The sequence below is a fragment of the Hyperolius riggenbachi genome, chromosome 5, assembly GCF_040937935.1.
Source record: "Hyperolius riggenbachi isolate aHypRig1 chromosome 5, aHypRig1.pri, whole genome shotgun sequence".
Lineage (NCBI taxonomy): Eukaryota > Metazoa > Chordata > Amphibia > Anura > Hyperoliidae > Hyperolius > Hyperolius riggenbachi.
The window spans coordinates 90,164,083-90,177,532 of NC_090650.1; the positions used below are offsets into that span (position 1 = coordinate 90,164,083).

Below are 13,450 nucleotides of genomic sequence, written 5' to 3' on the forward strand. Positions count from 1 at the left end.
CATGCAGCAGATCATGTGTTTCTGACATTTTGGCAGATCTGACAAGATTAGCTTCATGCTTGTTTCTGGTGTTATTCAGACACTACTTCAGCCAAATAGACGAGCAGAGACTGCCAGGTAACTGGTATTGATTAAAAGGATATAAATATGGTAGCCTCCACATCCCTCTCACTTCAACTGACCTTTAAGTTGTCTCTGAATACCTTGCTGACAGATACGGCTAGACCAGGCATGGGCAAACTTGGCCCTCCAGCTGTTAAGGAACTACAAATCCCACAATGCATTGCAGGGGTCTGACAGCCACATTGTGGGACATGTAGTTCCGTAACAGCTGGAGGGCCGAGTTTGCCCATGCCTGGGCTAGACTGATACAGCTGTTAACTGATTGCCACTGCATTGGGACCCTGTTTTGTGGGGGGTACCCTGCTGCTTCACCCAGGATGTTGCTGTTGAGCATCGTCCTCCTCATACTCCTCATATCCATTGCTCTGCTAGCCCAAGCCATCGCCTTATGTTGGAAATGGCACCTAAACAACTACCACCTTCTGTTGAATGGACTCAACCTCATTGTAAGCACTGGGAGGTGGCATCTCCCTTTACCTCTTCACATGGCCTGTCAGAGGCTGACCACAGACATTGAGCTACCATAGTCTTCATTTTTTGGCTTATCCTAAACCTCTTCCTCGTCAGTGCAAAATAAGGAGCGAGAATCAGTGCATGGTGTCCAAGTATTAGCTGTTCTGATCAGAAAAAAGACACACCTAGTATGAACTTTACTGGCAGGAAGGGTTTGGCTGGATCTGCATATACATCCAAGGGAAAACATTTGAATAACAGTCAAGCAATCCCTTGCCATATATAGATCTAAACTGAGAGTAATTTTATATCAACTTTAGTAAGAAATCACTTTAAAGGAAACCAGAGATGATTTAAAATAAAAGTTTTATACATACCTGGTGCTTCCTCCAGCCTCAGTCTTCTGTATCACCGGTACCGGGTCCCGTAACTTTGGCCAATCGCGGCCAGTCTGTGCAAGAGAAGTGTGCCCTCTATGTATCTCTCTGCCAGCCGCCGGAGAACTGGTGTGACAGAACTGACATGACAGGACTGGTGTGACAAGACTGATGTGACAGGACTGACTGACAAGACTGGCGTGACAGAACTTGACTCACAGGACTGGCGTGACAGGATTTGACAGACAGGACTGGTGTCACAGGAATGGCATGACAGGACTTGACTAACAGGATTGGCGTGACAGGACTTGACTAACAGGATTGGCGTGACAGGACTTGACTGACAGGACTGGAATGACAGGATATGACTGACAGGACTGGCATGACAGGACCTGACTGACAAGACTGTCGTGACAGGATATGACTGACAGGACTGGCGTGACAGGATATGACTGACAGGACTGGCGTGACAGGATATGACTGACAGGACTGGCATGACAGGACTGGCGTAACAGGATATGACTGACAGGACTGGCATGACAGGACTGGCGTGACAGGACTGGCGTGACAAGACTTGACTGACAAGACTGGCGTAACAGGACTGGCAGGAACAGCATGGACGCCGCAGCTGTTAAAGATGCAACAGCACTAGGTGCTTGATCCGCAGGTGGATCCGAGGTCCTTGCTGGAACCTGGGAGCAGTATGTGGGACACCCACCTTACAAAAAAAAAGTTGCAATATTATAAAGCACAGAGTTTTCATTGCCTCTAAATGCTGCCAGATACAGTATTTTTAGGCTGCCCAGTTTCCATTTATGTTTTTGCTGCTCTGAATTCGTTGACAGGCCTGATAGGCATCAGACACTTGACACGCTGAAAAAGCAGTCTGTGCTGTTTATATGTAGGATGCCATATGTTTACTGCTCTGTCTGCTTATGTCATGCAATATGGCATCACCGTTATACAAATATTGTCAAGTAATGGCATACAACACATTAAGCTAATTAGACCTTGTCATTTTATAAACTTATCTGGGGAGCTTTCTGTGTAGATATACAGACATTCTACTGAGATATGTGACTATCAGTGATGATTGTAATCAGCTAAATACAATTATGCTAAATTTACGCCTTTACACCTATACGTAATTACGTAAGTAAATTCAATTGATTTTGTTGTCTTTTGAAATTTCGCCTAAAGTTTCAGGTAATTTTCACGTACTTTCATGCTGACTTTGGCAGTGAATAGCAAAGCCCCCATACACGCTATTTACACCAACATTGCTACACATGTTAAGGAGAATAGTGAGTACAAGTCGAAAAAAGAATTTTTCCAAAAGATCTTGCAGTTTTTGAGAAAATCGAGTTTAAATATGCAAAGAAAAAATGGTTTTTAAACTCAGAAAAATTTGTTTAAAAACCATTTTTTTTGCATTTTTAAAATTGATTTTCTCAAAAACTACAGTCTTTTTGAAAAATTCTTTTTTTGACTTGTACCCACTATTCTGCTTAACATATGTAGCAATTTTGGTAGCAATAGCATGTGTGGGGTCTTTGCTATTACCCACTAAAGTCGGCACAAAATTAAGTGAAAATTTACATAAAATGATATAATATTACTATTACATATGAAATTAATTATGATTTTCTCTAAAATTCTGCATTATGATTACGATGCGTAATTGCGAATTTCAATGCGAAATTTCGGACCACCACTGGTGACGATAAACTGCTTACACATATGGGGGCGTAACTACAAATCATGGGGCTTCCCAGCTAAATTTTGATGGGGCCCATTAACATTCACAACCCTTCCCTTGCCTCCCCTTGGTGACCCTCACAGCCTGGGGGCCCATCTTACAAGGTTCATAAAACAAGTGTGGCCTTCAGGATCCATAACATGTATAGCTACAAAAACACCTGGTCTGTAGTATCAGAGAAAGGGAAGTTTAGTATCTGTGTAGTGAGCAGTAAAGTCAATTGATCTCCCAGAATGCTCTGGGGCAGAAGGCTGCCTAACATCATAGCCTAGGCTGAGCATCACTGGGATTGTGGAGTTACACATCAATATACAGCAATATACCGGAGTTGGACAAAACAATGGAAACACCTGCAAAATCAACAAAACATATTTTAATATGGTGTAGGTCCACCTTTTGCGGCAATTACAGATTCAATTCTCCGAGGTATTGATTCATACAAATTGTGTGCATTGTTTCCAAAGGAATTTTAGCCCATTCTTCAGTTAAAACACCCTCCACTTCTTTTAGAGACGATGGCGGCGGAAATCGACTTCTTACTTGAATCTCTAATAACGACCATAAATGATTAATAATGGTGAGGTCTGGGAATGGGGTGGCCAGATGAGATCAGTGCTGGGCGTAATGCAAAAAACTACGCTTACGGATCATTACGCGTAATTTTACGCTATTACGCATTACGGAATTACGCTTACGGCGTAGACATGTATTTACGTTCATGTCTGTAATTACGCATAGCCCTTACGCAATTACGCGTAAGAATACCGTAATGCAGGTTGTTACGTTACTGCCTTACGCGTAATTTCCTACTAGCAATTAATGCGTAAGGCCATGCTTCCAAGCGGAAAAGTTGACGCATGGATCAATGTTAGGTAGCCGCCGACTTTAAGGGTTAATAGCAAAGCCCCCTTAAGTGCTAAGAGCCTCAAATTTGGAGAATATATTAAGGAGATCAGAAGGAATAAGAGGAAAAAAACGTTTTCAAAAAGACCTTATAGTTTTTGAGAAAATCGATGTTAAAGTTTCAAAGGAAAAATATATACATTTAAAAACCCGCCGACTTTAACGGTTAATAGCAGTGGGAAGAGTTTTACTTACTTCGTTCTGAGTGTGGGAAATATAAAAAAAAAACGACGTGGGGTCCCCCCTCCCAGACCTCTTTAACCCCTTGTCCCCCATGCAGGCTGGGATAGCCAGAATGCGGAGCACCGGCCGCGTGGGGCTCCGCACCCTGACTATACCAGCCCGCATGGTCCATGGATTGGGGGGTCTCGGAAGGGGAGGGGCAGCCAAGCTTTCCCCTCCCCCTCCGAGCCCTTGTCCAATCCAAGGACAAGGGGCTCTTCTTCACCTCCGATGGGCGGTGGAGGTGGAGGCCGCGATTTCCTGGGGGGGGGGGGGGGGTTCATGGTGGCATCTGGGAGTCCCCTTTAAAAAGGGGTCCTCCAGATGCCCACCCCCCCTCCCAGGAGACTAAATTGAAGGAACCCCATTAGTCTGCTAAGGACCAATGGGGCTCCTTGGAGCCCAAATACAAAGATGCTTTAGAGAGCTCTGAGCTATATAGCTCAGAGCTCTGTCGGGTGCAGGACGCTAAGTCCCGCCGGCTCTAGCTGCCCTCCCCGCCTCTCCCACATGTCACCTATATACATGCTGGCACCCATGGGTGCCAGCATGTATATGGGTGACAGGTGTGGGCGGAGTGGACAGCGGGAGCCGGCGGGGACTTAGCGTAAGTGTATGCGGCGGCCGGCGGGTGAGCGGCGAGTGACGTCGGGTGCGGTGGAGTTACAAAGTAACAAAGCTGTTACATTGTAACAACTTTGTTACATTGTAACTGATTAGTATATTTCCGAGGATATTGCGTGAGAACTGGCTTTTAAAGGGACAGGTAAGTATTAATGGTTAATTAAGAATATTAAAGGACTTTTTTCGTGGTTATGTTTTTTGTCCAATTAAAATACTTTTTTTTAAGTGTTTGTGTGTTTATTTACTTTTAACTCTTAAAGGAAATGGGTAAGGGGTACCCCTATACTCATTTCTCCTGGGAGGGGGGGTGGGCATCTGGGGGACCCCTTTTTAAAGGGGTCTCCCAGATGCCACCATGAACCCCCCCCCCCCCCAGGAAATCGCGGCCTCCACCTCCACCGCCCATCGGAGGTGGAGAAGAGCCCCTTGTCCTTGGATTGGACAAGGGCTCTGAGGGGGAGGGGAAAGCTTGGCTGCCCCTCCCCTTCCGAGACCCCCCAATCCATGGACCATGCGGGCTGGTATAGTCAGGGTGCGGAGTCCCACGCGGCCGGTGCTCCGCATTCTGGCTATCCCAGCCTGCATGGGGGACAAGGGGTTAAAGAGGTCTGGGAGGGGGGACCCCACGTCGTTTTTTTTTAAATTTCCCACACTCAGAACGAAGTAAGTAAAACTCTTCCCACTTGGGGGAATCTATGAAAATAAAACACTATTGTTACCTGTGCAAAAAAAACCCTGACATTTTCCGCATTTAAAAGACATTTTTGCCCTTGAAACTTAAAAATCGATTTTCTCAAAAACTATAAGGTCTTTTTGAAAAAAAAATGTTTCCTCTTATTCCCACTGATCCCCTTAATATACCCTGGGAATTTGGTGTTCCTAAATTTTAAGCAGGCTTTGCTCTTAACCGTTAAAGTCGGCGGGTTTTTAAATATATTTTTCCTTTGAAACTTTAACATCGATTTTCTCAAAAACTATAAGGTCTTTTTGAAAAAAAATGATTTTCTGAGCTCCTTAATATATTCTCCAAATTTGAGGCTCTTAGCACTTAAGGGGGCTTTGCTATTAACCCTTAAAGTCTGCGGCTTTTTTATATTATACGGGAGCGTAATATTACGCGATTACGGCAGACTGTGTAATTTCAATGGGAGTTTACTGTCTTACGCGTAATTTGTTACGCGTAATAACGTAACCTTACACGTAACGCTTACGGTGCATTTGTAGTGAATTACGATGCGTAATTACGCTAATGCGTAATTTCGGCCCAGCACTGGATGAGATGCCCAACTTTGTTAGAAAGTTTCTCGTGTCATTCTTTACCAATTCTAGCTGTATAGATTGGGGCATTATCATCTTGACAGATGGCATTCCCCTCCGGAAACAGTTCTTGAACCATAGGATGAACTTGGTCGCCCAAAATTCCTAAATAGTCTCAGCTGTTAATTCTTCCATGAAGGGAAATCATTGGCCCGGTGGATTTCTAAGAAATAGCACCCCAGATCTTCACAAAACACCCACCATGTTTTACGGTTGGGAGAAGGCAGTCTGGATGAAATGTTTCTTTCGGCTGTCTCCAAACGTACACTCGGCCGGAGGTCGGAAATAAGGTAAATGATGATTCGTCGTCAGAGAAAATTAAATTTTTCCACTGCTTAAGGGACCAATTCTGGTGGTTTCTAGACCACTCTAAACGCTTTGAAACATTTGTCTTTGAGAGCAGAGGTTTTCTAATTGCAGTTCTTCTGTGGAATCCAGATCTGTGCAGCTCCCGACGAACAGTTTTTGTGGAAACTGGGTTCTGTAGGTGTTCATTCAGCTGTGCAGTGATTTTAGGAGCCATGGAGCTTTTCTAACAATTTGATTTAGAGTCTGACGGTCTCTCTTAGGAAACTTCAAATTTCGGCCACAACTGTGCTTTGCTGAGGACGTTTTTCCTTCTCTTTCAAAGGCAGTCATTACTTTTGAGACAGTTCCTCTTGAAATGCCAAGTATTCGGGCAGTTTCTGTTACAGTAGCGCCTGCTATTCGAGCACCAACATTTTGGCCTCTTTGAAAGTCTGAGAGATCTGCCATTTTTATAAATTATAACCAACTTTGGTTTAAATATCTGTAAAAAACAATTATTTTAATTAAACATATTAAATAACAAAAATAATAGGCCCCGCCTCCTCTCTCTCCTCTGGGAAAAACGCAGAGCTATTTACTACATTAAATTGCCGGGAATTTTTTTCTCGGAGGAGAGAGAGGAGGTGGGGCCAAGCGGCAAAAGTGTAGTGATGCAGGGGCTTCGGCTTTGTGGGACAAGACTCCGGAGGTAAATATAACTTTGCATTAAAGCAGCGCTGACAGTTTTTTAGTTTATGCATGGAGGTCCTTTTTAAAGAGATACCGTAACCAAGGATTGAACTTCATCCCAATCAGTATCTGATACCACCTTTCACATGACACATCTTTTCCTTTTCTCAAACTGATCATCAGGGGGCTCTGTATAGCTGATATTGTGGTGGAACCTCTCCCACAGTGTGATGTCAGGACCATGGTTCTGACATCACACTGTGGGAGCCTTGTTGCATTGTGGGAAATAACAGCTGTTACCAACTGCCAAAAAAAAACAAGCAGCAGCTACTTCCACTGACATCACCTGCCAGCAGTAAAAATGTCACCATGTGGTAAATGTCAGAATGTAAATCAGGGAGATTAAAGATTTTTCAATGGGCAAACACTGACTAAATCATTTATACATAATTACTGTAAAACGTAAGCACTTTTGTTCATTACATTATTTTCACTGGGGTTCCTCTTTAAGTTGCCACTTTGAAGTCAGCACACAGGCATGTTGGGGATATAGAAACAACAGAAAAAAGGAAATAATTGACAGGATAGCAGGCATAGTGCAGGAGATATAAACAGACAGACAAGTTCAAAGCTGGCAGCAGGAAGACTGCGAACCAAAAAGTGAGCCAAGTCATTAATGGGAGCAATTTGGATGTTAGAACCAAAAGAATAGCCAAGTCATTACTAAAAGTGACCAGAAACACCGATAAGCAAAGCCATAGCCAGAAGAAATAATAAAATGAAGGATTAGGAGAATGGAGACAAGTCAGAGGTGACTTAGGATAGGGAAAGATTCACCTTTTCTCGTATGGTCACCCCTTATATGTATAGGAGCTGCCCCAATCTTCCCCTGTATGCAGCGCTGGGTTTCTGGGAAGGGCACAAAGGCCCAGATCTTGGGCGGCTGTAGCTCAAGGGACACCGGGACATGAAAGAGGGGTTGGTACATATGAAAGAGGAGGCTGAAAATGAGGAGCAACACTTGAAAAAGGGAAAATGATGCCCAAGGGAGCTGTTGATGAAAGAGGGGAGCTGCATACATGGATGATACGTGTGGAAGAATGGGCTGCACATGGAATAGTAGGGGAGCTGCTGCGCATGGAAGAGGAACTACAGCGTACTTGGCTTAGGGGCTCACAAAGTATAAAGCTGGCCTTGCCTGTATGGAGCAGCCCCAATCCTCTCTGTGCAACAGCTCCCTCTCCCATGTGCAGACCCTCTTTTTCAACCTTAATAGTCCATTTGCAGCTCACTTAGGCCATTGCAGAAACCTGGCCCTGAGCTAGGAAAAGGTTAAAAGAGGGGAGCTACAGTGGGTTGCAAAAGTATTCGGCCCCCTTGAAGTTTTCCACATTTTGTCACATTACTGCCACAAATATGCATCAATTTTATTGGAATTCCACGTGAAAGACCAATACAAAGTGGTGTACATGTGAGAAGTGGATCGAAAATCATACATCATTCCAATCATTTTTTACAAATAAATAACTGCAAAGTGGGGTGTGCGTAATTATTCGGCCCCCTGAGTCAATACTTTGTAGAACCACCTATTGCTGCAATTACAGCTGCCAGTCTTTTAGGGTATGTCTCTACCAGCTTTGCACATCTACAGACTGAAATGCTTGCCCATTCTTCTTTGCAAAACAGCTCCAGCTCAGTCAGATTAGATGGACAGCGTTTGTGAACAGCAGTTTTCAGATCTTGCCACAGATTATCGATTGGATTTAGATCTGGACTTTGACTGGGCAATTCTAACACATAGATATGTTTTGTTTTAAACCATTCTATTGTTGCCCTGGCTTTATGTTTAGGGTCATTGTCCTGCTGGAAGGTGAACCTCCGCCCCAGTCTCAAGTGTTTTGCAGTCTCCAAGAGATTTTCTTCCAAGTTTGCCCTGTATTTGGCTCCATCCATCTTCCCATCAACTCTGACCAGCTTCCCTGTCCCTGCTGAAGAGATGCACCCCCCGAGCATGATGCTGCCACCACCATATTTGACAGTGGGGATGGTGAGTTCAGAGTAATGTGCAGTGTTAGTTTTCTGCCACACATAGCGTTTTGCATTTTGGCCAAAAAGTTCCATTTTGGTCTCATCTGACCAGAGCACCTTCTTCCACATGGTTGCTGTGTCCCCCACATGGCTTGTGGCGAACTGCAAACGGGACTTCTTATGCTTTCTCTTAACAATGCCTTTCTTCTTGCCACTATTCCATAAAGGCCAACTTTGTACAGTGCATGACTAATAGTTGTAGATCTCTGCAGCTTGTCCAGAATCACCATGGGCCTCTTGACTGCATTTCTGATCAGCGCTCTCCTTGTTCGGCCTGTGAGTTTAGGTGGATGGTCTTGTCTTGGTAGGTGTACAGTTGTGCCATACTCCTTCCATTTCTGAATGATCACTTGAACAGTGCTCCGTGGGATGTTCAAGGCTTTGGAAATCTTTTTGTAGCCTAAGCCTGCTTTAAATTTCTCAATAACTTGATCCCTGACCTGTCTTGTGTGTTCTTTGGACTTCACGGTGTTGTTGCTCCCAATATTCTCTTAGACAACCTCTGAGGCCCTCACAGAGTAGCTGTATTTGTACTGACATTAGATTACACACAGGTGCACTCTATTTAGTCATTAGCACTCATCAGGCAATGTCTATAGGCAACTGACTGCACTCAGATCAAAGGGGGCCGAATAATTATGCACACACCACTTTGCAGTTATTTATTTGTAAAAAATGTTTGGAATCATGTATGATTTTCGTTCCACTTCTCATGTGTACACCACTTTGTGTTGGTCTTTCATGTGGAATTCCAATAAAATGGATTCATGTTTGTCGCAGTAATATGACAAAATGTGGAAAACTTAAAGGGTGCCGAATACTTTTGCAACCCACTGTAAATACAAGCTCTGAAGAAAGGCCATTTACAGGCACATGTATTCCAGGCCTGTGCCAGGGAGTACTGCGGGTCCAAAGGACATGATTTCCCTACCTCTCATGCCCCTTTAAGCTGCAGGAGCTTAGCTGGATCTGTTACTGGCTGCTGTCACTATTTTTCCCCATGTCACATGGCTAAACAACGTGGCTGGCCCAGCAGGGGGAGGATGTAATGGGCAGACTGGAGGAAGAGGCCTGGCCCAGCCACAGCACATTTTGCAGGAAAGCAGTGCTGGAGGCAGAAATATGGAGCATGCTTCATGATGCACCATGTGACAAACAATCGGCACTCCAGCAGAGTGAACACTCTGCTGCAGATCCATCCACTTTCTACTGCCTGGGAAGTGTAAGTACATCTGACACACACTGCTTGTTACCCACTAGCTTTTACTAGCTGTTATCTACTCCCATCTCCTGCTACCCATTACTAGCCATAACTTGCTGCTATCACCTACTTCCTGTCACTAGCCATCACCTGCGGTATTCCATGTACATATATATTTCTGAATGTCTTCTTATGCCAAGATGGAAGGATAAACAACAAACTTTAAGGTATATATCCCTCATAACAAGGTGTATTGTATATCCATACCCACTTTTATGGTAAATTCCTGATTTCAGCATTAGAGTCAATTACTATATCTATATATTGCTGTGTATTGGTATGTAACCCTCCACCCCCCAGTGATGTTGTTTAGCCTTGGCTGATTAGCTATGCAGAATTCTTCTCTGAGAGTATTCTGAGAGACCAGGTATATGTTTTACTGGCTTTGGCACTCTTTGTTAACAAACATTCCGCAGAAATCACCTGACAGGACTAAAGCTGTCACCCCCTATGATGAATTTCAGAATTGTGTTGAGGAAAGATTTTACAACGAGCAAACAATGACTAAATCATTTATAAATGAATTTTGGAAGAAAAAAAAAGTAATTGTATTTATTATTGTATTTTCACGACAGTTCCTCTTCAACCAGTTCCCCATTGCTGGTACGTATATCTATGGCCTTGGAAACTTCACTTAAAGAGATTCTGTAACAAATTTTTCAGCCTTAGTTCTTCTATCCTATAAGTTCATAAGTTCTTATGCCTGTTCTAATGTGCTCTGGCTTACTGCAGCCTTTCCTAATTGCACTGTCTCTGTAATAAATCTTATCTCCTTTCCTCTGTCGTGTCTTTCGGGCTAAGGCTTGAATGTGTGGAATGTGCAGGGCTGCTTGTGATTGGATAGAAGCGATACACACCCTCTGCAGGCCCCCTGCACACTCTGTATGACTCACACACTCTGTTTATGTGAGCCTATCACAAGCTGGTTAGTTTGTTTGTAAACACTGCCTAAAACTGTTAATTACAAGCCAGGATGGCCGCAGAGAGTGGCAGAAACAGCACAGAGGGGCACAGGAGAAAATAAGGAATAGAATGGTATGCTTTTTAGTGTAAGAAAATTAGAGTACAGATTCTCTTTAACAACCATAGACGAGGATATATGTTCCTGTTTGTTTAACTCGCTGTTCCCAACCGCCGCGCCGCTGCCATTCGTTTTGGTTGGAATTCCACCATTCAGTGACCAGTGAGGTTCCTAAACCTGATCACAGTGCCTGAAATGAATAAAAGCCAGCATCAGCGAGACAGCGGCAATTCATTAACAAAACAAAAGTAAACAGTTATCTTGTGGCAAAAAAGTAAAAATGCACCCACATACACTTTTTTTTTAATATAGAACTACATATATGTTTATTAATTTGTAACACCTTACATCCCCACCCAAAATAAAACACTTGTAAAAAAAAAAATATGATACCATTTTAAAAGAAAATTACAAAAATAGTTACCTTAGGGACTTTTTAATATGTATGTCATGAGGGTATATTACTGTTATTTTTTGCAAATAAATACTTGTCATTATTGATATAGTATTAAAAAGCACAAAAACTAAAAAAAAGTACATCTTTATTTCCAGATAAAATATTATCGCCATACATTGTACTAGGGGCACAATTTAAATGTAATAACCGGGACAAACGCGCAAAGAAAGGGTGTTGGTTTTGTCTATCGAAGCACATTTTGTTTTAAAACTTTAATGGCTGAAATCTGAGAAATAATGATTTTTTTTCCCCTTCTTTTCTTATTATTCCCACTAAAATGCATTTAGAATAAAATAATTCTTGACAAAAAAGAACCACGCAAAGAAAGCCTAATTTGTGGCAAAAAACAATATATAGATCATTTCAGTGTGATAAATAGAGTTGGGCCGAACCTCCGATTTTAGGTTCGCGAACCTGGTTCGCGAACTTCCGCGGAAGGTTCGGTTCGCGTTAAAGTTCGCGACCGCAATAGACTTCAATGGGGATGCGAACTTTGAAAAAAAAAAATAATTATGCTGGCCACAAAAGTGATGGAAAAGATGTTTCAAGGGGTCTAACACCTGGAGGGGAGCATGGCGGAGTGGGATACATGCCAAAAGTCCCGGGGAAAAATCTGGATTTGACGCAAAGCAGCGTTTTAAGGGCAGAAATCACATTGAATGCTAAATGACAGGCCTAAAGTGCTTTCAAACATCTTGCATGTGTATACATCAATCAGGTAGTGTAATTAAGGTACTGCTTCACACTGACACACCAAACTCACCGTGTAACGCACTGAACACAACAGGTATACAGTGGCGGGTTCACTAAACAGAACAGGTATACAGTGGCGGGTTCACAGAACAGGTATGCAGTGGCAGGTTCACTGAACACAACAGATATGCAGTGGCGGGTTCACTGAACAGGTATACAGTGGCGGGTCCACTGAACAGAACAGGTATGCAGTGGCGGGTTCACTAAACAGAACAGGTATACAGTGGCGGGTTCACAGAACAGGTATGCAGTGGCAGGTTCACTGAACACAACAGGTATGCAGTGGCGGGTTCACTGAACAGGTATACAGTGGCGGGTCCACTGAACAAAACAGGTATGCAGTGGCGGGTTCACTAAACAGAACAGGTATACAGTGGCGGGTTCACTAAACAGAACAGGTATACAGTGGCGGGTTCACAGAACAGGTATGCAGTGGCAGGTTCACTGAACACAACAGGTATGCAGTGGCGGGTTCACTGAACAGGTATACAGTGGCAGGTCCACTGAACAGAACAGGTATGCAGTGGCGGGTTCACTAAACAGAACAAGTATACAGTGGCGGGTTCACAGAACAGGTATGCAGTGGCAGGTTCACTGAACACAACAGGTATGCAGTGGCGGGTTCACTGAACAGGTATACAGTGGCGGGTCCACTGAACAGAACAGGTATGCAGTGGCGGGTTCACTGAACAGGTATACAGTGGCGGGTCCACTGAACAGAACAGGTATGCAGTGGCGGGTTCACTAAACAGAACAGGTATACAGTGGCGGGTTCATTAAACAGAACAGGTATACAGTGGCGGGTTCACAGAATAGGTATGCAGTGGCAGGTTCACTGAACACAACAGGTATGCAGTGGCGGGTTCACTGAACAGGTATACAGTGGCGGGTCCACTGAACAGAACAGTTATGCAGTGGCGGGTTCACTAAACAGAACAGGTATACAGTGGCGGGTTCACAGAACAGGTATGCAGTGGCAGGTTCACTGAACACAACAGGTATGCAGTGGCGGGTTCACTGAACAGGTATACAGTGGCGGGTCCACTGAACAGAACAGGTATGCAGTGGCGGGTTCACTGAACAGGTATACAGTGGCGGGTCCACTGAACAGAAC

General features: G+C 43.7%; 1 protein-coding gene across 3 annotated transcripts in view; it reads left to right on the forward strand.

Moving 5' to 3' along the window:
* Nucleotides 1–13,450, forward strand: part of TMEM196 (transmembrane protein 196) — a 112,375-nt gene that overhangs the window by 18,314 nt on the left and 80,611 nt on the right. The window contains exon 1 of one of the 3 annotated variants that reach the window (XM_068235990.1): nucleotides 9,946–10,066. The exons of the other annotated variants lie outside the window; for them this stretch is intronic. Within the exon in view, the coding sequence (XP_068092091.1) occupies nucleotides 9,974–10,066 (93 nt within the window). The 5' untranslated portion in view covers nucleotides 9,946–9,973. Of the gene's footprint in view, nucleotides 1–9,945; nucleotides 10,067–13,450 lie in introns of those variants that run through there. 3 annotated transcript variants of the gene reach the window in all.